We start from the raw sequence: 26,534 nt of genomic DNA, 5'->3' as shown, positions 1-26,534 counted from the left end.
AGTTCAATGATATTCTACATGCAACTCCCGCTGACCCCTAAAATAACCACCGAAGTACGATCCTTACAGCAGACAGATGGCGACGATTCATTACGCTTCGATATACTGTCTTTCTCAATACTGGCCTGTTTGATCTCAATATTTACTAGATGCCTACAGAACGCCAGCTTCTGTAAAGCTTACAGAAGGCATAACTGACATGACATTTGCCTCGTCTCTGGATGGGAGCTCTGTGGTGGTTTAAGGAGAGCAAAGCATGAAGTGAAGAGTATGGAGTTCACTCACTGACCAGCTCTACCCAAAGGGTCTCGTCTCGTGACGCTCTTGTCCTTCCCCTGGACTTGTACCCATTCAAGGACGGTGCTGGGAGACAGAACCACGCTGGCACGGAGTAAAGGAATGACAATAAGCAAGAGTCTCGTTTTTCAGCAGGTGAATTAGAATGTTTTTACATATAAAGATACCTTAGGAAAGTGATATCGCCATAGTCATGGGTTTTAAACATTTTGCATTTTAGTTCTATTTCAAAGAAAATAGGCAGCCAATTCCCTCCCTTTAGGGACACAGTCCTAGAAGAGATGACTTTTTTTCAAGATCCTCTAAGCGGTGGTGATACTCAAAATATTTGACAACCCGTACGGCATGAACACCAGCCACTCCGAACAGATATTGTGTGAGTGCCACGGGTCAGAATGGATTATCTTCCACGGCCCCATGCGTGCCAGCAAATAGCCCCAGAATTCGTGGTTGATTCACACGAGGGGGTTCAGGGTAGAGGTGGAATGTGATTTGAGATCATAAAAATACTGTATAAATCATGGCGGTACGGCGGTTTGTCGACCACCGAGTGGATCAGCAAGCGGGAGTGTTAAGTGATAAGCAGCATTACCACGATGAATTGGCATTGTTTACTCCAAGGAATCTCGAAAGTCTTAACACATTTCAAGGACACTTTGAAGAAGACGACCTTTGAGGAAGGGCAGACAGTGATTTGAGGGGCACGGGGAGCTTGCGATCCTGGGGGCAGTCGAGTTCTGCGTGTCCCCACTCGAGGCCCATGTGCTTTGTGAAAAGTAACCAAGCTACACGCCTACAATTTGTGTACTTTTGGGACTTACACCTCAAGGAGGTATTTTGATTAAGCACATGAAGCAACATGTTGAACGCGGGTATTTATTAACAGAAGTTATCCTCAGAATAGTGTCAAGTGAGAAGAGCAAGCTATGAAACAAGGTTTATGATGGTCCAGATTTCACAAAACACGTACGTGTGTGTAAACGCGCGTGTGTGAGCTGTTACATACTTACCTAACTACGCCTGCTTCTGAACAATGGGATTAGGGGTGATTTCAATCATTTCTTAAAACTGTATTTTTAATTTTTTATAATAAACATGCATTGATTCTATAGGAAGAAATATGTATATTATCTTACTGCAGAAGGAGCCTGGGAGCAGCTGGAGTTTGCACAGCAGGGACAGTGCAGGGAAAGCCGGGAGGATACGGGGGTCCCGGTGAGTCGCCCGGTCTTTCCTCCCCGGGCCTAACATGGGTCCAGCATTCAGCACATACTAGTGATTGTCATCGCTACCGACTAACTCGAAGGCAGCACTAAAATCTTAACACATTTCAAAAGTCACGTTCCACGTTAGCAGTGCCAAGGTTGGGCATGTTGTTAATTACTGAGCAGTTGCTAATTACCAGCCATCACAGAAATCCGTACCAACTGGCTCAGCGCTCCACCAAGTAACAGCCCTGCCTCTGGGGTAAATACGAAGAGATGGGTGGGCAGGAAATTCACGGACAACATTCACACGAAAAAAAAATATCTGGAAAAGTTTATTCTTCATAGCAACATTCATATTAACTTTTATGGGGCAAATGTACAATCATCAAAGACTAACATGAGGATGTGATTTTGTTTTTTTTGTACAGACATCTCCTGTTTTGCTTCTTAGAAATGCTTCATTCTTAAACATCAAGACTCCTTAAACCACCACCTGCATAGTAAGGAACTCAGAAAGGCAGTAACATTCTTTGGTGTTTTCTCTTTTATTTATTGAAGAATGTGTTACCCATTTCCAGTATTTTCACGGCATTTGTGGTATGTAAGTTACGTCCCCTACAAAGCACGATCCAGAACTACCTCATCGGGTAACATGAGAGCGAGCCTGATAAGAGCAGATACACGTGAATGTCTTCACGTAAATATCCAATAATGAGATCTTTCACAGTGTGCACATCGGCTTTGAATTTAATTTTATTCTTAACCTATAAGTTCTGATTTTTCAGGCGATCTTCGATTTCTGATTGATCCTGATACGTATGCTCTTTTTTCACGGATAATATACAATAATGCCCCACATATTAAACATACATAAATATTGTCTTCATATGATGTAGGATAACAAAAATATTTTGAACGTCATGTAAGATAGAGGCTTATCCACCATCGATGGGACACAAGAAGGAGTGTCGAGTGACGAGTAAATTAAAATGATGAATTTGTAGATTTTACTTAGTTACTTGGTGGAATTCACGAAAATCTTGAAACATTTCGAAAGCCAAATTCTACTTTGGGAGGTGGGGAAACAGACTCCTTCTCTCCCCACAAAGGGGAGATTATTCCAGCCTCGCTGCGTCCCCGTAACTCTGGCAAAGCGGGAGTCCAGCCTTGGGACAGAGAGGAAGGACGAGCCCATGTCGGCGGGATGCGGGTCATCAGCCACGTGCAAAACAGAACCGGAGGGACACCTTCGCTAGACCAAAGTTACGTTCCTGACGGTCCTAGGACTGGCCATGATGAAGGAAACCTGCGGGGGACCTGCAGGGCCCTGCCACCAGTGGTCAGGTCCCTGGCAACAAAGGGAAGAAAGTGTATTTAATCAGTGGAGAGCAACAGGAAAGGCAAACTTGAGCCGACAGCTCCACGCATCAGGTGAGAAGAAACGTGAGGGCCCAGAGAGGAACCAAAGGTGTTAAAACCCGTCCTTCCTTTATTTCATTATTTTCAATAACCACACCCTCCAGAAGTTTCCGAGTTCAGGGCCTACCGAGTAATGCAGTTCAAAGAATCCAGTATTTGTTCGTATGAAGGCAAATGACAGCAAAGATGCCCTGTTCCGGTTTGTTTTCTTTCATTTTTTTTTTCCCAATCTTCCTATGGAAATTCTAACTTTTGGATGAAAATATAAAATATTTCTAACCTTCTGTAAAAGCATACTTTCCTTCTAAAGGCAAGGGGCGAAGTTGAACAAATGACAGTACAGGTCGCCCTGCTCTCAGAAATGGGGTCTTTGCCTTTCTCCTTGGGAAATGTGATCCCAGGCAAACCACACACTCCTCCAGAGGGGCCAGTGCCTGCCCAGGAGTACTGCCCTACTGCAAAACACGCACTAAGTTTTCCTGCCGGTCCAGACACCGCCGGCTTAGACTCGAGGGCACTGCGGCCACACTGCACGCCCTAAATAACGTAAGTGGGCACCATGCATTATTTACGTTGCGATGCAATGTCAGTAAGCCTTGAGGATAGAATCACTCTGCTCGCGGGCTTCACTTAGCAGCTCCCAGCCATGCAGGGAGGACGGGAGGCAGGTGGAACCCCTCACCGCCCTGCTCTAAGAACTGGCCTTCTGCTGTGAATATGCGTGACATTTTTGCAGTTGTTGTTTGCCTTGTGTTTTCCTGCTGGGCTGTGCAAACGCGTTGCTGTTTTCTAAATTTACCAAGAGTGTATTTCTGTTTATCTCGGGAGGGTGGTGATTAGCGGGGAAGACTGGATCCATGTTTCACGTCGTTCGTGCCCTCACCCTTCAAACCTGACAGACTCAGGAGAGAAAGAAATGGAGTTGCCCAAAATAAACAGAAAACATGACTGGCAGGGAGTTGAGGCCTGGAGAGAGGAGAGGAAAAGGAGGACTCTGTGTGCACTAGTCACCAAGATGCAAAACGTTGGCAAAGCCCATGACTTCATATAAAAACAAAGGGTGCTTGCCCTTCCCACCAGCTGTAATTGTTAGTAAGACTTTCTAATTTTGTTAGTGTTGTCCTCACGTGTTTCATGGGCAGTTATACCTGAGCTTACTGCACTTCACCAACAGAAAGTCCTTTCTAGAAATAAAGTCAGTATTAGGTATCCTGGCTGTAAGCCCAGCCTGGATAGGAATCAGCGGTGAAGAGAAGCGTCATGTTTTGGTATTTGTCAGTTTGCAACATCACTTCTTGTTTTCCTTTCTGATCCTTCCTACAATTGAATGCATGCTCTGGGGTCTCTGCAGCCTGAAATCCTGATTTTCTTTTTCTTTCTTTTTTTTTTAATAATAATTTTTTATTATATTATGTTAGTCACCATACAGTACATCCCTAGTTTTTGATGTAAAGTTCCAGGATTCATTAGTTGCCTATAACACCCAGTGCACCATGCAATACGTGCCCTCCTTACTACCCATCACCAGTCTATCTCATTTCCACCCCCACTGAAGCCCTCAGTTTGTTTCCCAGAGTCCATAGTCTAAAATCCTGATTTTCTGGGGCGCCTGGGTGGCACAGCGGTTAAGCGTCTGCCTTCGGCTCAGGGCGTGATCCTGGCATTATGGGATCGAGCCCCACATCAGGCTCCTCCGCTATGAGCCTGCTTCTTCCTCTCCCACTCCCCTGCTTGTGTTCCCTCTCTCGCTGGCTGTCTCTATCTCTGTCGAATAAATAAATAAAATCTTTAAAAAAATAAAAATAAAAAATAAAATCCTGATTTTCTTTCATCCACAGGAAATGTAGTGTGCCTTAGGACCCACCTAAAGTGCAGGAGGTTTAGAAAGTGTTCCCCCACAGCAGTGCAGCTTAGATTGTGAAGAGCCTCTGCTTTGAAACCCTTCCATCTGATACTCATCACAGCATCGCATAGCACCCCAAATTCCTCTCCATGCTTTGTGGCAGGCTTGTGGAGTAGAAGTCACTTCCCACGCACTAAGGAAAAGCCCCGCACCCTGTCATGGGTTGCCCTTAAGAACAGCGCTGTGCCTGTCTGTTACGTTGTCATGTTGGGCCATGAAAATATGGTCCTCGAAGCAGATCACCTGGAGAACATGGCAAAACTATCCATTCTTTGGCCCTATTTCCCAGAAATTCTGATCCAGAATGGCTGGAAGAGGCTCAACTTTGCATTGTAAGAAACACCCAAAGAGCTTCTGGTATACCGCTCCACTGAGACCTACAGCTGAAGCAGCAAGGTATCAAGATATAGAAGCTTATAGGTCCTAGAGGCTCCTCCGTGCTCAGCAAGCATTCCTTGGGATCCAAGACACTGGAAACACATCCTTCCTTTCTGCCACTTGGTTGTAGGAACAGGGACTGTCCCCACCTCTCAGCCCTTGATGAAAAGCCCCATGTTTAGGGGAGACCCTAGCAGGGGAGAGGGCTTACAGGTGGGATGAGCAAGGCTGGGAGCTCCAGGCAGCCAGCAGGTACTTTTTCCTGTGTTTACAGCCCGGAGTATCCAACAGACCTGACTCATGCCAGCCTGTCCCTGAGCAGAGCCCTCACGGCTCTGAAGCTTTCTCGGGGCTGTCAGCACTGAAAGCATCTGGACATAACAAGAGATCTACAAAGGAGGCTCCCCACAGCATCTCAGGTTGATCTTCCCCAAGGCAGTGTAGGTCTCTGGCATTCTGGACCTCAATCAGAAGGGTATGATGGAGCAAGGGTCATGGAGGCTGGGGCAGCAACAAGTGGGGTTCGTAGCCCGTCTTAAGTATTAATAGTCCAGCTTCCTGTTTTGGTAACCATTGGGTGCGGGACGTAATACAATTATGCCTGGTCCTGCATGATGAAGATGCGGTGCCTGGAGGCTCCCCACAGTCTGCAGACCAGACACAGATGGGGAACTCTGGGTGGGGCTGGAAGTTGTGGTCTTAAAGGTGAGGATGAGAAACCCCAAGACACTTCTTGCTCCTCAGAGCGCTTCCCTGGTCCCCGAGCCAGATGTGAGGGCACACTTGAGGCTCAGGACTGGACCCTCCTCCACTTAGAGGGGATCCCCACGATTCCAATAAGGGCACAGGCATCCTCCGCCCCTGGGAAGGGTCCAGGGCAACCCCTCCCCAGCGTACTTAGCATGGGTATCATGAATGCCGTGGAACACGAGCAAATCATAATCATAGGTGGCATGAAGCTACAAAGTAGGCAAGTTGGTCATCGGCAACGTCCCACTGTCCCAGCAGCCCCTCACTTCCATCTTGCTATAAGGGAGCCAATTGCCCTTAGACCTAGTCACCTAGACAATCACCTCACATTGTCTTAAAATGCAGACACACTCAGACTGCACCCCAAGTCCACAGAGCCGGGGGGCCCACAGGCGGGACCAAGAATCTAGGTATCCTAAAGGCCACATCGACAATTTCCATATGCAGCCCCTGGCCCTTCAGACTTTCCCTTCCTTGGATCTTGTTTGAACAGGATACCCTTGCGGAAAACCGTGGTGCCCAAGGTTGCAAAGGAGCAAAGTGCAACCTAACGTGGAATTATGTCCTTTCTTCAACACCCCCAAACAGTGCTTTATGCAGCACTCATCTACACCAGTCTGATAGCATTGCTTGTCACGACTGGAGTGTGACGGTGTCTGCTGCATGCACACTGCGCATACCGCCTCGCTTGTGACAGCATAACTCTAGGCACTGGAGACATTCTCCGCTTCAACAAATGACTTTTAATGAGCACCTGGGAACGCTGTGCTAGACCGCGTGGTCCGTGGCCACCCGTTAGTTAAGATCCAAAAATACTGTGAAAATAAGACCAGCAGGTTGAGCAGATGAGAAAGCCAGCATGAAGAGAGAACAAGGGGCACGGACTCCACAGTGGCTGTGCTGTTGGCAAAGCCAAGATCGCCCCCCTGTGAGACCTATTAATACAAAATGGGAGCCTCGGTGGCCGATGCATGTGCCACGCTTCCACGGATAGGACGTGCATCTGCCCCCCCAGCTCCACGGCCATGGGGACTGGGAAGAGCTTTCGCTGCAGGCTGACTCCCAGCTGGAAATCTCTCAGCTGGAGCCACGGGGTGTTCAGGACCCTAGGCTAGTGCAGATTTCTGCACAATCATGTTGTCTGGTGTCAACAACTCCGACAAGCCCGCTTTTGGGGCAGGAGTCGCACTGGAGCCCATGTGCATGGAAGGACCCCACAGCAGTACGGCAGCTCTGTCATAGGCTGGAGGCACACTGAGGCCTGTGGGGAGGAGGCCAGGATGAAAGTGAGACAAAGAGGCTCTGAGAAACTCTCAGCTGCGCCTCCTGGGCCATTAGGGGTCAAGACTCCCTACAGAATGGAGAAAGGCTAGGAGAAAAGAAAGCGCACTGAGGAAGGTCCTTCTCGACGTGCACAGCGAGAACATGGCTGCATGGACCAGGCATGGCTGCAGGCCTGGCCTTGGGAAGTCCTAAAAGGAACCTCTGCACCGCAGCTCACCTTGACCTGCTCCTATACTCAATGGCTTGGCCACTTGGCAGCTCTCGAGTGGCCAGCTGCCCGCATGCAGGACTACGTCTTCTTTGGGCCATGGGCTCCGAGGCCCGGCCACCTCCTCCACCATCCGTCTTGCTCCCTCCCTTCCCTACATGCTCATGGAAAGCATAGCCCACATCTCGAGTCCGTGCTCTCCAAATAGACAACCTGCAGACAGGGCCTAGGCTTGTCCCCGAGAGGCACCCTTTGGTTCACGATCAGAGATGGACCTCTTCAAAACTGTGCTCGCACTAAATAGCCCCAGGTCAGTCTCTAGCCCCGCAAAAATTGCTCATCTTCCTTGCGTTCTGTTGACTTCTTAAGGACCCTTCTTAAGGCTCTGGGCTGAGACGCACCCTTCCCTAGAAGCCTGACAGACACTCCAAGAAACACAGGTGTGCGTGACCATCCCCTAGGGCCCAGCACCTTCAGGCCACTGCTCCTTTTCCACCAGTAGATTATTCAGCTGGTTACATGTTTAAGTAGCAGAAACTTAAGTTTCTCTCCCTGCGTATTTTCAAAACACTTCAAGCCTAAGAAGCATCTACTCTGAGCTCCAAAACGTCACTCTCCATTCCTGTATCCAAAAGCATCTAGAGTTCCCCCTTTTCCCTCATTTCTACTTCGTTGGGGGGGGGGGAGGATCATCTGACATAATCTTTTCTGACTCCCTCCCTGCCTAACACATGCCCCCAACTCAAGACATAAGCACTTTGACTTGTCTGGTGGAAAGACACGTGTCAGTAAAAGGTAACCATAGAAAAGCCACAGAAATCAAGGCTGGAGGAAAAGTGTTCCTGGGTGAGTATGTTGGGTTCGGGGAGAAGAGAACCGTCCATCAGCCCACAGCCCCCACTCGGGTCCAGTTGTGCAGGTTTGACAGGAAACATCCTTCATAGCCTGGTGATTACTCCCTTTGGCCAGCCACCCCTCACTCAAGAGATGGCCCCTCGGAAGAGATCCTGCTGCATCTCCAGGGCGAGCGCTCCCAGGGCCAGACTGAACGCATCAGAAGACATACGTGCCAAAGAGAGCAGCCTTGCTGGGAAGAAATTTACCTCTCCGTTTTCCTGACACCCAGCCTAAGGACTTGGCCTGAACTTGTACCAGGAACCCAACAATTTGTCACTTAGGCCGATGTTCTTGGGTGCCACAGATCCCTCATATGTCTTCCCATCTGGCTACCCCTGGTTTTCCACTAACGGCATCACTTAGGTCCCCCCGATACATAGCTGAGCATCAATCAAAGCTCGCCTCCCCCACAAAGGCCTGGAGGCACACGTCACTGGCAAGATATAGGGATTGAGCTGAATCCCAACTGCAGGGAGAAATATTATGGCCTGGAGCTGCCCAGAAACCCAAGTCAATATCTACCCCTAGAAAGAATGATGGGTCTGGGAAGGCACTCCCAGCAGCAGCACCTCAGACTGACAGCGACTCGTAGGCAGAACACAGCCCAGACCTCGGCTCCCACGTGCTGTCGGAAACCCAATCTGCAGGCGGGCCTTTTCCAACAGCTAAAGGGGAGAACAGCCATACATATCGGGGACAGCATTGCAGAGTCACATCAAAGTGCTTCTCACTTGAAGGTGCCTTTGCGCAGGTCAGAAAATGATCAGAAAATATGTATTTTGGGCGCCTGGGTGGCGCAGTCGTTAAGCGTCTGCCTTTGGCTCAGGGCGTGATCCTGGCGTTCTGGGATCGAGTCCCACATCGGGCTCCTCCGCTGGGAGCCTGCTTCTTCCTCTCCCACTCCCCTGCTGTGTTCCCTCTCTCACTGGCTGTCTCTCTGTCACATAAATAAATAAAATCTTTAAAAAAAAAAAAAGAAAATATGTATTTTGCCTACTATGACCATGGATATAAAGGATCGTATTTTCTGTGTATGCACCCCAGTTCACTCATCTGTGGCAACCAACACTGACTCCAGTCAGAAAAGTAACATACCAGGTCCTCACGGGTCCTGAGTGACTGTGTTCTTCGTAAGGATGGAGCCCATCAGAGTTTGCCTCACAACCGACAATATCTACAGCTAGTGGTCCTTGCCTGGAGCTCGAGACCTGCACATTCAACTGCCCACTTGGCGTCTCTATGTGGGCGTGTAAGAGATACCCCAAGATCTACAAGCCCCCACCTACACTTCTGTGCAAGAGATAAGAGATGCAGTATCCCCCACGCTAACAGGTTAGCCAGTGAGCACTGGCCATGTTCTTCCATCACGAACACAAAACAAGCACCATTCTATAATCACCTACCACCAGGCAAGGGTTTTTAAATGGAAAAATTAAAAAAAAAAACCTCAAAATGGGGAAAACGGTCTGAGTCACCTGATAAGGTCGCCTATTTCTCTGTTGTTCCCGAACACTGGATTCAGAGGACTCTAGAGCGGGAGAAACGAGCTCTGCAAAGGAAGAATGACTTTCGAGTGATAAGTAACAAAACCCAAATGACATCCTAGCAATTCTGATTTGTAGGGAAACTCATTTGCTTTCACACAGTAACCCGAGCATAAAGTAATCCTTAACCATAAACAGACTTGTTTCTAGAGTTCCCTTGAGGTTATATACTTTTCTAATCTTTTCTTTCTAATGAAATCAAAGTATGGCGAACTCACAATCCAGTCCTTCCTCGACTCAGTAGTCTCATCCAGAGACAAGGTGAATCTGTAGCTTTAATGCTGACCAAGGAAAATAAACACAGGACCCAAGAGGACAAACAGACAGAGAGGTTTGGTTTGGGCCATGATTTTGGTCAAGCTGCTTGATTAATTGCTCAAAACACTAACAAATCAATATTTGTCCACAGGAAATTTTGTAAGCTGTGATCAGAATATGAAAGGACACAGTCATGCTTCCCGGAATTTTTGAGAATCTTAAGTGAGCCATTTGGAATGGACCTGGGAGGGGGCCTTGGTGAAGGGGGAGAAATGGGCCATGGAGGGCACCCCCAATCTTAGTGAAGACAGTTGGGGTTGGGGGGGAGGCTCTTGCCAAGAACTGATTAACGAAACATCTTTCTGTGGAATTTGTTTTGCCAGGTAACTTGTAAGGGCCGGGTCTCCCTCTCCCACCCGTTCATACTCCACTCCTCTCTCATCTGCCTTCCAGAAGGATCTCAGATCAAATCCTACCCCTGCTGCTTGCTGGTGGCCGAGCCTTCTGAGATGCCCCCACCAGGACTGTGTCCTCAAAAGGGAAGACATTCAGGTGCTCCAAAGACTTTTCAAAACTGGGTTTCATTTTCAACATTCTCCCAGACCATGGGAGATGGTCTTATCCAAAGCTCGACAAGAACAGATTTCTCTCCGAGTTTCGTTTTTATTTGACGTTTTGGAAAAATGACCCTCAATGTATTAAAATGCCTCCTCACATGCTTTACTAAAGGTAGAAGGCTTTAACAAAAGAGAAAGCAGGATGCCTGGGTGGCTCAGTCATTAAGCGTCTGCCTTCGGCCCAGGTCATGATCCCAGGGTCCTAGGATGGAGCCCCGCATTGGGCTCCCTGCTCAGCAGGAAGCCTGCTCTCCCTCTCCCACTCCCCCTGCTTGTGTTCCCTCTCTCACTGTCTCTCTCTCTGTCAAATAAATAAATAAAATATTTTTTAAAAAAAGAAAAAAGAGAAAGCATTAAAAAAAAAACCCAGAAAATTCATTTTAAAACCCTTTAATTTTCATCCCACTTTATTTTAAACTTTGGAGGAAAAGGTGGATTTTTACTTTTTATAGAATATTTCTATATCCTAGAATATTTCTAGTCCTGAAATTTCTCCTTCTGAAAATTACTCCAAAAATAATGACCAACAAGGGCCGAGTCCCCTGCCCGGCACAGTCAGTGCTCGGTCAGCCCCTCCCCCACACTCCCCTTCAGGTCAACTGCCCCACCCCCCACTCACCTGTCGTCCTCGGCTCATCTGGGCTGTAGGCTTTGTTTTCACTCCCACTTTTTACTTTTGTCTCCACAGTTTCTTTGTTTGTCTTCACGCTTGCAGATTTCCTGGAATTAGACCATTTTGTTTTATTTTATTTTATTTAGACCATTTTAAAAAGCCAAATGCTAATCAGCAGCGATGTTTGGTTCACTCTGCCCCGCCCAGAGCATTCTTGCACGCTGAGCCTTCCACGGGGTCAGGACGGAAACTCACAGCCACCAGCACGACCGTGTAGGTGGTCAGCTTGCTCACGCTCCCACTGGGGTGGAGAGAGGCCCGTGGACTCCATTCCCCTGTCCATAATCAACACCCAGAAGCCAGTGACCAAATTAAGCAGGATTGGCAAACTATGACCCACAGGGCAAATCCCCCACCTCTTTTTATAAATAAGGTTTTACTGGAACACAGCCACACCTGTCTGCTTCCATATTATTTACGGCTGTCTGCATGGTACCACAAAACTGCGATAGAGAGCCCGTGGCCCGCAAAAGCAAAATATTTACTATCTGGCCCTTTATAGAAAACGTATGCCAATCTCTGAAATAAAGTAAAAATTTGTGCAGTTTCCCAGGGGAAGAAAACTTGGCAACGGACAGCCAAATGTTTAAAGATATTCATGCTTGACCACTAAGAACGTATTGTAGGGAAATAACCAAAGATATGTGCAAAGATTTACTTGAAAGAATGTTCGTTTGTGAGCTATTGATAACAGCAAAAACTGCGAACAACGCACGTGCCCCACCTTAGGGGACTAGTGAGATAGATGACTATACATCCCTAAAGCGAGATTCCATGCCACCTGCAAAAATTATTACAGATGAGAGCTCTCATGCACTGCTGGAGAAAGCATAAACTGGCATACCCACTTCAGAAAACTATACGGCAGTATTGTCTGCCCTACCTACCCCGTGACTCTACTTACCTAGCTCTCACTGGTAGACATACACCCAGCTGAATACAACACAGGAAGGAGTACTTACGAACACGTCACCATATTCAATTGCTTAGTGGCACAGAATTCATAATGAACCCCAAAACTATCCAAATGCCCATTTAAAAGAAAAATAAATTTCATATATACCCACAGCATGCTATTATATAATAATACACCATCCACCTCTTCACTGAACAATATGGACCAATCTCACAGAGTGATGCTTTAGAAAACGTGAGTATACGTGGTACGATTCCACTGACATAAAGTTCATATGAACCTCAACTCTAATCTCTGGGGATGTGGGGAGGGAGGTCAGAAGACATAATCTTTGGGACGCCTGGGTGGCTCAGTTAAGCATCCCACTCTTGATCTGAGCTCAGGGTTGTGAGATCCAGCCCAGCGCTGGGCTCTGCGCTGGGCGTGGAACCTGCTAGAGATTCTTTCTCTCTCCCTCTTCCCCTGCCCCTCCCTGGCCCTCTTTCTCTCTCACTCTCCCTCTTTAAAAAAAAAAAAAAAAGACATGACCTTTGAGGAAGGGGCAGACAGTGATTTGAGGGGCGTGGGGAGGTTGGGGTGCTGGGGGCACTCGAGTTCTGCATGTCCCCACTCAAGGCCCATATGCTTTGTGAAAAGTAAGCTACACACCTACAATTCGTATACTTTTCTGAACTTATATTATACTTCAATAAGATATTTTTATTAAGCAGTTTATTACTACTATTTATTAACGGAAATTTTTTTAAAGATTTTATTTATTTAACAGAGAGAGAGAGAGACAGCCAGCGAGAGAGGGAACACAGGCAGGGGGAGTGGGAGAGGAAGAAGCAGGCTCCCAGCAGAGGAGCCCAATGTGGGGCTCGATCCCAGGACCCTGGGATCACGCCCTGAGCCGAAGGCAGACGCTTAACGACTGAGCCATCCAGGCGCCCCTAATGGAAATTTTTTTATTACAGAAATTTATTAACAGAAATAATCTTCAGAATAGTGCCAAGTGAGAGGAGCAAGCTACAAAATAAGATTTATGCTGATCCAAATTTTGCAAAATGCATATGTGTGTCTATGTGAACACAAGTGTGTGTGAACGAATACATACTTACATACCAATACCTGCTTCTGAATTGGGGTCATTTCAAAATCATTTCTATTTTTTTAAAGATTCATTCATTTATTTTTAGGGGGGAGGAGCGGAGGGAGAGGGAGAGAGCCTCAGACTTCACACTGAGCCCAGAGCCCCACATGTGCTCAATCTCACGACCCTGAGATCACGACCTGAGCAGAAACCAGGAGTCCGATGCTCAACCGACTACACCCCCCAGGACCCCTCAAAATCATTTCCTCAAAGTGTATTTTTAATTTTTTCTATAATAAACATGCATTGATTCTGTAGGAAGGAATATGCGTGATTTTATTGCATAGGAGCCTGGGAGCAGCTGGCGTTTGCACAGCTGCCACCATGCAGGGAAAGCAGGTAGGATACGGGGGTCCCAGTGAGTCACCCCGTCTTTCCTCCCTGGACCTAACATATGTTCTGCATTCAGTATATCCTTGCTATTGTCATCCCTACTGTCATATTATTGCTGCTGTTGTCATTATTTCTCTTATTCTCTATCCACAACCCCAAATAGCTGTTGACCACTGTACTATGTTTTGAAATCATCTAAGATCCCAGAGAATAGAAATAAAAGATGTTACAAAGTCAATAATGGTGAACAGAAGAATCCGGAATAACTACTGGAGTCCATTTGCCTTCCTCTCCTTTTGCCCTAAGTCAGGCCCCAAAGGAGGTGTAGTTTCAAACTGCTGCTTTGTAGTGTCCTCAGAGAGACCCCAGCCACCTCACCCCACACGGCATTATCACCAATGAGCAACTGGGGTCAAAGGGAGAATGGCTAGTGTCTGTTACACAGTGATTACACACATCCTCATTCACCATGTGTAGCCAAAAGGTATTTTAAAATTGCAGCATTTCAAAAACTAAAATTATCTGATAAAATACTAAAAATTATATATGGTTTTGTTATAACACCCCCAGCAAAACCACCGCTGTCTAAAAATCCCTCCCCTTAGTGCATTTATACTTGCGTAAATATTGCAGACATTTAAACGGGTTATTGTATTATTGTAGGTCCTTGACATAACTACATAAAAGTGCTTGCAGCTACGTCTGGACAGCCATGGGAATGGCTGGGATTTTTCTGTCCCCTCCCCCATTAGTGGTACAAGCAGCGAACGCTACCTAATTTGTCTGCCTAGTCAGTTTCATGTGCCTGAAGCCATGCAGCTGGCCTCACTCCACTGCCCCAGAAATTCCAGCAGGACTTCCGCCTGGTTCTTTATCCTTGAAATGGTCCTCAAGTCCCCTGCATTGACTCAAAACAGGAGGGACAACAGTCACGGTGCATAGTGTCCTCTTGTGGAAAGAGTTGCAAATTTCAGACACCAAGGAGGAAATTTCCATTTTCCTAAGTGAGCCAGGGCAAGTCAAATGAAGGCAAGAGCCCCATCCCCTATTGTATTCTATAATTAATTTTGCCATATGAGTTTGTATTTGGCATACTTGTTTTTCAGAGTTGTCCATTTTCAGTACTTAATTTTGAGTAACATAATCCTGAAACCCCACAGTTGGGTATGTTAGTGGTGGTAGGATTGGAGTTGTTTGGTTGTTTTTCAGTTGTTTGTTTTTTTTTCAGAAAATTGATGTGATTTCAAACTTACCTTATTTCGCTCTGATAACTAGATTCTGCAAAAAAAAAAAAAAGGGAACAAAATCACATTAGCAAAATCAGGATAGTTATTCTGAAAATACCCCCGATTTTAAATACATTGCTTTGTATTTGTGATCCATTAGATATTATTAAATTCCCCCACACCAAATTACCAAATGACTTTCAAGCATAAGGCAGGAAGAATTCGCTGTTAACTATCGTCTCATAACATATCTAAAGTATAGTAGGTACCTAATAGGTTCTTAATGAATCTTGAATTTGACTGGCGAGATATGAAGACTCCATTCACCAGGAAGAGGCATTCTGCATTCCCAGTCCCTACTGCCATTCATTCACACTCACTGCGTGCCAGCACCGTGCAAGACATTGTTTCATCCAATCGTTACAACAATCCAAGAGGTAGGTGTTAGTGTCGTCATATTTTTAACAAACTAGACACTATTATATTTTATTACCATACTTCAACAAATAAGGAATTACACTGCTGAAGCATTGTACTTCCTTAATTCTAAGATACATTTTCAATCAATATGTAACAATGGTATCAATGCACAGAGTTGCATGCACCCCCAAAAGCTGTCATTAAATTAGTAATGTTTTTAATCACTTGATTCTTGGACTGGAGGGGACATAGGACCTGGAAATAGGGAGTAAGAGAGCCATACACCAGTCCCCAGTCATCAGTCTCAAAAGCCAGTGTTCTTTGCAACTCTGCTGTCCTGTCTAGGCCTTCTATTCATCAAGCTTTACTGAAATCTAAAAAAAATATTCATCTTCTTTATTTTTAGATATGTTCTCACGTACTTCCAGTTGAAATAACATCTGCCAATTCACACCCCAAATTGGACCTCAGAAGCAATCTTATTTGCAATGAAAGAGAGAGACAGTCTGGAATGTCACTAGTGCTCCCATAAGGGATAGGCTCCAGGAGACGAGCTCTTGGTTTCTCTGCTCTATTAGCGGAAGCAATCCCAAGCCTTCAGACCACACCGAGCAGGGTCCTCACCCCTCCTCGGTCAGTCCCCAGTTAACCAGTGAGAGCACTGAGAATCCTCTAGGCATCGGCAGAGCAAAGTGCCAGAAAATACTTCTGAAGACATTTGATGCTTGTTGTTTTTAAGCATGGAGATCACTGTCATGGGGAAGTCCAGGACCTCCCTGGATCCTTTACATTTATGTCAAGGTGAAGTGTAGTGTCCACCGTGAACACCACCCAAAGGGGTGGCCTTTGTAAGTAGGTTGTCGCAGGCCCTGTCCATAGCCCTTACCTAGACCTGTTATGAACCAGGGCAATAAAAACAGCTCACTCTTCTAGGAGCTTTTCATCTCAATGTTAAATAAAGGATAAAATCTAAGATGGAAACAGTTTCATGTATCATTTTATTTCATCCTCACAACCAGCCTATAGGATGGTACTTATTCCCATCTTGTAAATGAGGATTCTAAGAATCAGAGAGTCACCCTGGTGTACATCTTACATGGGCCACCAACCCCCACCACCTTCTTACTAGGCTGCCGTGGAACAGACAAAAAACAGCTGAAGAGAAGCAGAAGCCCAAATAACCTGAATGTCCTCCAAGGACACCACAGCAGCTAACGTTAAAAATAGTAATCTGAAGGCACTGAACAATCCTCGTCACTTCTCACTTAAAATTTAAGTTATCCAATAGTTTTCATTTAAAATCCAGTGTATTCTACTTGAGTAATCCATCTGTGGCATTTAGGGTAACTCCCAGGTAAAAGCAAATTCCCGTCAAATCTGGGCCAGCAGAGGCTCACTACTTTTCATGTGCTGTTGCCTAGGGAATAAAGTTGTAGGACAGAATTGATTCCCAGTCCCAAGTCCACACGGGGTAAAGGCTACACAGTTAGCATAGATGCAGCATAAGTGTGCACTTTACGCAGAATCTCTCACTTCGAGACGTGTTCCGTGTAAGGTTATTGACGTCGTGTCTGGCACGGCCATAAAAAGTGCTCATAAATGGCAGTGCGTATCAATAAAATTTTAAATGCAATTACCCTGACACGTAGCCTACTATCAGAAGTCTGATTTTAAGAAAAATAAGTTAACTGCAGAAAATACTCAAATAAGCATAGGTGAGGTTTTATGAGACAAAGAAATGTAAGGCTGGACATCCATTCAGCACCTAGAAAGTCCTGAGCCAACCATATGACAAGGATCCTATGACAAGCCCACCCCAATGTTGACGAGCTCACCCCTGATGATGAGCCTTACCCCCAAACAAGGCCACTGCTTTTGAGTACCTCAAAAGACCTCATTCAGAAGAGATGTGTAATTATCTTTAATTTTGTCTGTACTATTTTTACTTAACAGGAGACCTTCTTTTTCTTCCTACCACTACAATATTTGCCTACAAAAGGCAATATGGAATACAAAATACAAAATAGGAAATCATCTTTTAATGTGCTCAGATGGGTAGGTATTATTCTAGAAAAAAAGCGTAGCATTTCTGAATGGCAGATTACAATGCCCTTACATCCTCGCAAATATACACAAAACTCAAATAGTCAGTGTCTTTGTTCAGAGAGGTACCGTCTCTTCACCTTCCCAAAAGTGTGAAGATCTCGGTTTTTCCCGGAGGGGTTACACCTGGCCCCGAAGGAATGCATCCCTTCTTCAGAAAGTCCTCTCGTTCTCTGACGCTCACACGTCCACTTCCAAGTGAAGGACTCTCCGAAGCCCAGCGCATCTTACAAAATTGCTGAGGAGCTAATGAATTTCAAGTGCTTGTACCAAAAGTTCAAAAATACATACAAATCTATACGAACAAAACATTACCTTTTTCCTCTTGCCCGGTGACACAACAGCAGCAGAATATTATAATCAGAACAATGATCAGGATCAAAAGCAATGACAAGGACACTGCCAGCAGAGCTATGGCCCAGGCAGGCAAGGAGGCACCTGCTTTATCAACGCTGCCTGTAAGGTGGAAAGGAGAGAGGAAAATTGTATTTAGTGGTGTTGCTACTGTCCAGGGTACATGATCACTGGTTCTGCCACCGTGTAGGTCAGATGTTGTTTTCCAATAATATTGTAACTATTCGGCCCGCCACAGCTGGGTGTCATAGGCCAACTTCTCTTGAGCCTGCTCAGATGTGCAATACTCTACAATATCTTCTACTACGATACTTACTGCTGCCAGTAAATACCACCGAGCAGCACAGTCCCAGTACCCGTTGGTTCGCACCTCGACCAGTCCTAAAGGAGAGTAGATGGCAAGGGGCGGCAGCTCCCAGGTTGGAGTAGCAATTACCACACTCCAACATCCTTTATTTATAGCCAAGACATACTGAGAAGCCTACTGCTGGACAAGACTGCAAGACTAGATTTTGGTTCTCCCTTCCATGTTCCCACCCATCAGGGGTCCAGGGTCCAAAAGATATGAGGACAAACTGAAGAGGGGTCACAGCTAAAAGAGCATACTGCAAGGCTTTCAGCCCCAGCCCACCCACACCCCACCCACAGAAAGCCTTTCTCCGCTGACTGCTGTTTCCCAAGGCTCTTCAGGAATCACCTTCCTTTAAGTCCACTTTGCCCTCTCATTGTGTCCAGTAGGCATGGAGTTGGGAAAAGAACGGATCGGCAAGTGCCAGTGGGGAGTGAAAGGGAGTGGGGCAGGAGGGAAGGGAGAGGAGAAAGCCAACCTGACGTACGGCAGTCCTGTCTTAGCCAGAGCTGTCTAGCATGTTTCACGCATTTATCTAAATTCAAATTAAATGAACCAAAATTATATGTAATTAACTCCTCAACTCCTCAGTCGCACTCGTCACATTTCAAGTGCTCAGTTCCAACAGGTGTAGAGCATTGTCCTCATCACAGAAAGTCCCACTGGACAGCACCGCCCAGCCGAGGGCTTGCGAGAACTGCAAGGAGGTCTTATCCGGCATTGCATTTCCCCTCCTGAACCACGCTGAGGTCAAAACCGCGTTTAAGTTGATCTGTTCAAATGCGAAGTGCTGCTCCATAAAGCCTGCCACTCAACCCTGAGTGCTTGGTTGGACCCTCATTGTGAATGAATGCTATTTTATTAAATGCAGGTCATCAGAAAATACTGAAACAACAGACTTCCTATGAAGGAAGGTAGAGTTTGTGAATCAACAGCCTCTCCAGCACATTGGAACCAGAGGTTGTAGTGGGAAAACAGTTCTTGGGTGTTCCTCCGTAGAGTTTTCCGTGAAAACTCACCTTGAAATCATAATTTGCTAATCCTGTGTCAAAGTTAAAGGCTCAGAGTCCCTTGTGGTGATGGTTAGAGATGATCACTAATGCCCTGGTTTCTACCATCATCGACTACATGGATTCTGACTCATGGACAAGTAGGGATTCCACTGAAAAATAATACATGGACTGATGTCCAAGCAAGTGCTAAAATTCAGAGAACTCTGTGCTTTGAAGAATTACATAATATAAAAGGGTACGTGTCTTCTGCTCTTCGTGCAAAGCTTCTCTGCATTACGTGTGATCGTTATTTAAAACTTCCTTTTTTAAAAACATCTCCTTTTCATTGTCACCTTAAATGTTTGTGAAATTGACTGTTATCACTTCCAGTTCTTCTTACACATCTGCTACTGTCTAAACAAAACGTAGTCCCTTCAAGGTCGAGGACTGTCTCATTTTTCATATATCCCAAGCACGCGGCATGTCTTGGGCACATTGGATGAATGGAGGCAGGGAGGGATGGAGGTATGGAGGGGCGGGGGAGGATGGATCTCCACATCACCCACCATTTTTGTGAGATGAGTTGGGACAGATAGAGATAGGAATAGAGTTCCCTAGGAAAGGTGGAGGTGGTAGGGACAGGAGTCTATCCTTCCCATATCAACCCTCCTCAGCCTCAGAATTGGAGCTTTAAGATTTTATTTTTATCTATTTATTTGAGAGAAAGAGAAAGAGCCGGGGAAGGAGCAGAGGGAGAGAGCCAGGCAGACTCTACAATGAGCTCGGAGTCCAACGCAGGGCCTGATCTCACCACCCTGAGATCACGACCCGAGCCGAAATCAAGAGTCAGACGCTTAACTGACTGAGCCAGCCAGGCACCCCCGCAACTGGAACTTTCAAATAAGCCAGTCTCTTCACATCCAGAGAGTAATACAAGTTATCCGCTTGTAACACAGAGAGCAAAATTCCCACTCATCACCGGGAATGTTGTTACACAAGCAGATTCAAAGCCCGCCCCCCATGGTGCCAAGTCAGGGGGTCTGGAATGGCACCCCAGGTGATTCTAATGCAGGTGGTTCGTGACCCACACATTGAGAATGCCCAAAATGGAAACGCTTCCGAAGAAAACTGCCACATTACAGGATGTTCCCATAATCTCCCTGTTATGGATGTGATAAAAAAAATTAGGTCCAAAACCACATTTATGATAATCACAATCTGGGGTTTAAACTCAGATCACCACGTGGAAGCTTCTGACTGACAAAGAGCTTTGGGCTTCCTGTCAATGAATCCAGTGAAATCCCGTGACCACTGTTTCTGAGCGCCCCCTGGCCGCTGGCTCACTCATGCACAACAATTCCTGCCCCCCACCCCTCAGGCTGTTCAGAGACTCGGGATGTGGGTAAAAGTGCTGAGAACACCGTAAGGTATGACACACACGTTCAAGATTGCTGACGTCATCCTAAATCAGTCTGATGAACTTGTTACAAATTGAAGTTTGCAAATATTAGAAACTTTCATAATAAGGGAGACAGCTGGGGTTAGAAATTAAGATCTGGCTCAGGATTCAAGAGATGGGCTTGAAAATCCTACTGGAAAAAGTCAACACACATTGTTGACTTACTCAAACATTCCCTATCAGGGCACTTTCCTCCCCTACTAGAAAAAATGTTCAGCGTGCCAAGCTTCTGTCAACCAAGTCTTGACATGACAACCTTTCCTCTGATCTAGCACAGAAACTGCTACTTATCTTCAGGGAGGAGTTATTTAAAGGGAGGGAAGGGCCACCTCACGGGGTTTGGAGACCAAACCAAGGAAGACAGCAGGTGATATCGTGACCTCACTCACTCTCTTGTCCCTTAATTTAACCACCAAGTTTAGCAAAGTGATGTCTGCTCTCACCTAACAGCCCCCAAATCTCACCAAAACAGCAACTGGTCTCAAAGCCAAGTGGCTCTTTCTTTTGCTTCCTATAAGCTGTGACCACAGTCCACTAGGGGTCAAACTTCCCCTGGAGTTTCACACCAAGGGAAGACTTACATTCTCTCTCTACTCCAGTGGAGCCCCCTCCAAAGAAACATGGTGCTTGAGCCATGAGAAGGTGTCTTTTGGTACTGGAGCTGCACAGAAGAATCTTCCTTATTTTAATAATAATTTTTAATTTATCATATATGACATACATATATGAAAGCACACATGCATATGTATCATAGACACTTCGGTGTGATGTTAATTTTTTTTTAAATATTTTATTTATTTATTCGACAGAGAGACAGCCAGCGAGGGAGGGAACACAAGCAGGGGGAGTGGGAGAGGAAGAAGCAGGCTCCTAGCGGAGGAACCTGATGTGGGGCTCGATCCCAGATCGCCGGGATCACGCCCTGAGCCGAAGGCAGACGCTTAATGACTGCGCTACCCAGGCGCCCTGGTGTGATATTAATTTTTAAATGAGTACATTTACAGTGGATCGAAAGAAAAATAAATAATGGTCATCTATTGATAAAAAGCAGAACAGTGGACAGAAGGCATGGAATCTTGCAATGACCTTGTCCATAATCCAACCCCGGCATTGTGTGGATAAGATACTTGGAACAAAGAGGCTCAGTGAACTGGACAAGGGCACTCAGAACAGGAGACAACCCGGGGCTGTGACTCTTGTCTTTCTATTCGTATTGTGTGTCCAACTTGGAATATCTTCTGGGAAGATACAGTCCAGGAAATGGAGAGCCCAGGTGGGCGCTGGTCCCTGACTTGTGCCCTAGCGAAGGGTGTGGACATAACGGTTCAAGACAAACGGCGGAGGTGATGGCAAGGATGCCTATGTGCACTTAGCAACTGAGGAAGATGACTTCCAAGTTCAACGTCACTCGCCTTCCTCCCTACGTTCCCTCACACGACTGTGCACGTCAGGACCGCATTGCTGAATTTACTGTGCAACTTTAATCTCAGCTTCAGGATTGTCCTTTTCCCATCTGTGCTTTTAGAAAAGGAAGATAGGACTTCCCAGATGCTCTCACAGAAATGCTCAGAGTTTTAAAAGGCCACATGGAATTTCTCGAAACCAACTGGATCAGTACAAAATGTCACCAGTGGCATGTGCAAAGCATCCTCCTGTGCAGACTAGGGGGGACGCAGGAGGTCCCTGAATCAGTGAAACAAGAGGGAGCAGCCGTCCCCTCTCCTGCACTGTGGGCTTTGTGGCAGGGACTGTCCTGAGTGCCCCAGACGTTTTAACCCACTTACTTCTCACACCAACAACAAGCCCGTGAGGTAGATATTATTATTACTATCTCAGTTTTACAGATGAGAAAACTGAGGCACAGAGAGGTTAAGTAACTTGCCTAAAGCCACACAGCAACTAAGTAGGCAAGCTGGGATCGGAGCCCAGGCTGTCTGGTGTCCAAGTCTGCGTGGATAGTGGCACCTGATGAGGCTGGGTCAGGAGACAAGGCCTTCTTCAGGATCTCCCTGTTCTGTAATCCCGGGTCTGACTGCCCAGCAATCGGGGAGCTTTCTTAAAAATGTCAATTTCCAGGCTCCACACAAACCAATTCAATCAGAACCTCTGGGGTGGGGCCTGAGCCTCATCCCGTGTGCTGAAGGTCCTGGAAGCTCACAGGCAGCCAGGGGAGAGAACTTCTGCCCTATTCTTCTCCCTCTCATTTTACCGGCAAGGATACTGAGCCGCGGAAGTCAGCGACTTGCCCAGAGTTTCACAACCAGACCCAGAGCTGTGACCCAGGACTGTCACTCCCCCCACTCGGTCTACCTGCAAAGTTGCCACTCCTCACCAAACTGAGATTACAACCGGGAGTCGCTGCACCCTACCGAGTGCTCCGCTGTTCTAAAAACGTTGCTTTGCTCTAACACTTCACAGCCTGTTCCCTTGAGTGGGGAAAACAGAGAAAGCAACACAGCTGGGGGCACAGAGGGCGGACAGGGCTCATCCCAAGGCGGGCAGGGCGGGGGCTCCCACCTTCCCGTTGTACCTGTGTCCGCAGTGCTTGAAGTCTGTGCTGCTTCTGGAATCGAGAAAATCAGTCTCTTCAAAAACATTAGCAGCACCCTTTCCAGGATGCCTTTCTTTCAAGAATCAATGATTGTTTGGCTTGAACTAATTAGCCTTCCTAAACTGCCACTGTTCTTCCTGCAACGACTCCCAGGGACTGTTCCAGAAGTGAACACAATGGACACAGTCTCCTTGCACTTTCAGAGGGAAATGGGTGGCAGGACGGATGCTTATCGATTCCTGGAGAAGCCCGCACAGCGTAGGCGTGTTTGTTCTGGGCTCTCCTTACCCCTGGCTGTGCTTCTGGAAGCCTCCCAGACACCAGCAGCAGGGGCTGTAATGAGGTCTTCAGCTACTAGCGCGTGCATAAAATACACAACGTGCACCCAGCCACCCGCTGCTCTGGATCTTGATGAATAATTTAGAAACAAATTACCCTTTTCCAAATGGGTGCAATAAAGGGAGACGCATTGCAAGGTACCCACTGCACTTCCCTCTGAGGCGGGGGGGGGGGGGGGGGGGGGACTCCAGCTGCCGTAATTAAGGCCGCTGACTTCCCTAGCCCTAGCCTACGAAGGAAGCACTCCCCTGAATTAAACCCGATCAAGGGAAATTAAGTGCCCCTTGCTCTTCCCTACAGAAGAAAAACTTTGCAGGCGAGTGAATCTCTAAAATCCATCTCGACAGGGCATCATCCATCAGACCAGACCTCTTTGTTGCACTGTTACCTTGTTAATATGTGTGGTTTAAACAGTTGATTTCGTTCCATTTGGTGCTAATGGAACTTTTTTAAAACCTTCCCTTTCAAAGCTTGGACCATACTTGATCATATTTAAATAGCTTCGAAGGCGGCTGGATTGGCTCCTTGGAGAAATGGCTGATTCCAGGATAAAACGGGGGAAATGCAAAGGGAGTTCAGAACCTCATGTTGGGCCAAGTGCTCAAAAACTAATAGGGCCATGTCAAAAGGACACCAGAGCCAGCTGGAAGGGATTCCTGCTAGCCAAATCTGGAGCAATCTGAGCATCAGAATGAATAATGACAGGAGCCCTTTATAGTGTATTGAATAAAAATGAGTCCATACTAAAACTGGTTTAAAAAAAAAAGTCAAGAGAAGTCTCTTCCTGACATTAGACATCAACAAATATAAAAACATGAAGCCAGAAAATCATTCTTTTACAAGCACCATAGAAACAACAGATTCAGGCAATGACTTACTGATGAATGCAAAAACTATTAGGAGGAAAGACCGCTGGGAAATAAGATATTCATACAGTACTCACTGATCACATATTCTTTATATGGAGAAAGGGACCTTTACAATGGAGAAATCATTAACCAAATGATCAAACTTATTACCAGTGATAGAGAAAATTGGCATCACGAGTCCAGGTGACATTACCCACGACTTGCCTAGAATATTTAGCCTCAAATCAAAGTACGCTGGAAAACCTCAGACAAATCCAAATTAATGTGTCTTGCAAAGATGGCCTGGACCCTTCAAAAATGTTTATATCAGGAAAGACAGAAAAGGTGAGGGAACCATTCAAGAGTAAAAGAACGAGGGGCGCCTGGGTAGCGCAGTCGTTGAGTGTCTGCCTTCGGCTCAGGGCATGATCCCGGAGTTCCGGGATCGAGTCCCACATCGGGCTCCTCGGCTGGGAGCCTGCTTCTTCCTCTCCCACTCCCCTGCTGTGTTCCCTCTCTCGCTGGCTGTCTCTCTGTCACATAAATAAATAAAAAATCTTAAAAAAAAAAAAAAAAGAGTAAAAGAATGAGACTACACACCTGACAGCGAAAGGCAACTCGCGGTCTTTGACTGGATCCTGGTTTGGAGAAGAAAATCTCTATAAAGAACACTGGTGAAACTTTAATATGGACTGTATATTATGTAACAGTCTTGTGTCAACATTACATTTCCCGATTGCCACCTACATCAGGTGTGGTTAAATAGAATGCCTTCATTCTTATGATAAACATGTTGAGGGATACAGGGGTAAAGTGTCATAAACTCTCATATGGTTCAGAAAAAAAAAGCTGACAGAGAGAGAGAGAGAGGCAAACATGACAAAATATTAACATTCGTTGTATCCAGGTGAAGGTACATCAGTATTCATCGTACTGGTCTTGCAACTTTTCTAAAGGTTTTAGTTGTTAAAAATAATAAACTGGAGAGGCATCTGGGTGGCTCAGTCAGTTAAGCATCTGCTTTCAGCTCAGGTTATGATCTGGGGGTCCTCAGATCAAGCCCCACATGGGGCTCCCTGCTCAGTGGAGAGCCTGCTTCTCCCTCTCCCCCTGCCCCTCCCCCTGCTTGTACTCTCTCTCACAAATAAATAAAATCTTTAAAAAGATTTTAAAAATAAGCTAAAATAAGTTAATCTTGACTTAAAATCAAAGAAACACAGATTTCTGTGTCCTTCTCCCTCAAAAGCATTGATGGTCACCAGACCCACGTCGAAGATGTAGCAGTCCTGGGTCCCTTTTCCTTCTAGCAACAACCAGCTGGGGCTGGAATGGCTGCTCCCTGTGGATGGAGCACGACTTCTGGTTCCCAGTGGGCCCCTCCACTCCATCTTCTACCTGATACATGTATTCAGTCGTGCGTTCATTTCTGTTGTCCACCTGGTCTCTGGGGGCATCTGAGTCAGAGACCGGAGACAACATCCTAACAACAGGGAAGCAAGCTTGTGCTCACTGCACTGAGGATCAATCCCTGCAGTGCAAAGCACAGAATCGTTGGTACTGACCCCAGGGTAGACTCTGAATGGCTTTTTACAGGTTCATAGAGACGTTATCATGGGTTGATTTGTGTCCCCCTAAAATTCATATGTTTAAGTACTAACCTCCAGTATTCCCAGAATGTGATCTTACTTGGAAATAGAGTATTGCAGACATAATATAATTAAGATGGGTTTATACTGGATGGTATGGACCCTCTAATCCAATATGACTGGAGTCCTTGTTAAAAAACAGAAAATTTGGACACAGACAAGCACATAGAGAGAGCACCATGTGAAAATGAAAACAGAGCTTGAGCTGATGCTTCTACAAGCCAAGAAACACCAAAGACAGCCAGCAAAATACCAGAAGCTAAAAGAGAGGCCTAGAGATCATTCCCTTACAGTCTTCTGAAGGAACCCACCCCACCAACACCTTGATTTCAGACATCCGTCTGGACGAGGATCTACTCGTAGACCTGTTGTGCAGGTTAACTTGGTTAATATCGGAGAAGCACTCCAAACAGCGCCTTTACTTGTCACA

The 26,534-nt window shown here is 46.2% G+C and overlaps 1 protein-coding gene across 1 annotated transcript in view; it reads right to left on the bottom strand.

Moving 5' to 3' along the window:
* Positions 1–1,819: 1,819 nt before the first annotated feature.
* Positions 1,820–26,534, bottom strand: part of IGSF5 (immunoglobulin superfamily member 5) — a 42,432-nt gene continuing 17,717 nt past the window's right edge. The window contains exons 5-9 of the mRNA XM_045813499.2: positions 17,882–18,022; positions 15,071–15,095; positions 11,383–11,483; positions 9,820–9,893; positions 1,820–2,853 (exon numbers count right to left, since the gene is read on the bottom strand). Coding sequence (XP_045669455.2) covers positions 2,758–2,853; positions 9,820–9,893; positions 11,383–11,483; positions 15,071–15,095; positions 17,882–18,022 — 437 coding nt within the window. The 3' untranslated portion in view covers positions 1,820–2,757. The remainder of the gene's footprint in view (positions 2,854–9,819; positions 9,894–11,382; positions 11,484–15,070; positions 15,096–17,881; positions 18,023–26,534) is intronic.

This window comes from Ursus americanus, chromosome 4, assembly GCF_024610735.1.
Source record: "Ursus americanus isolate L20-20 chromosome 4, mUrsAme1.1.p, whole genome shotgun sequence".
NCBI lineage: Eukaryota > Metazoa > Chordata > Mammalia > Carnivora > Ursidae > Ursus > Ursus americanus.
The sequence above is the reverse complement of the archived record's forward strand: the minus strand, read 5'-3'. Positions and strand labels throughout refer to the sequence as shown.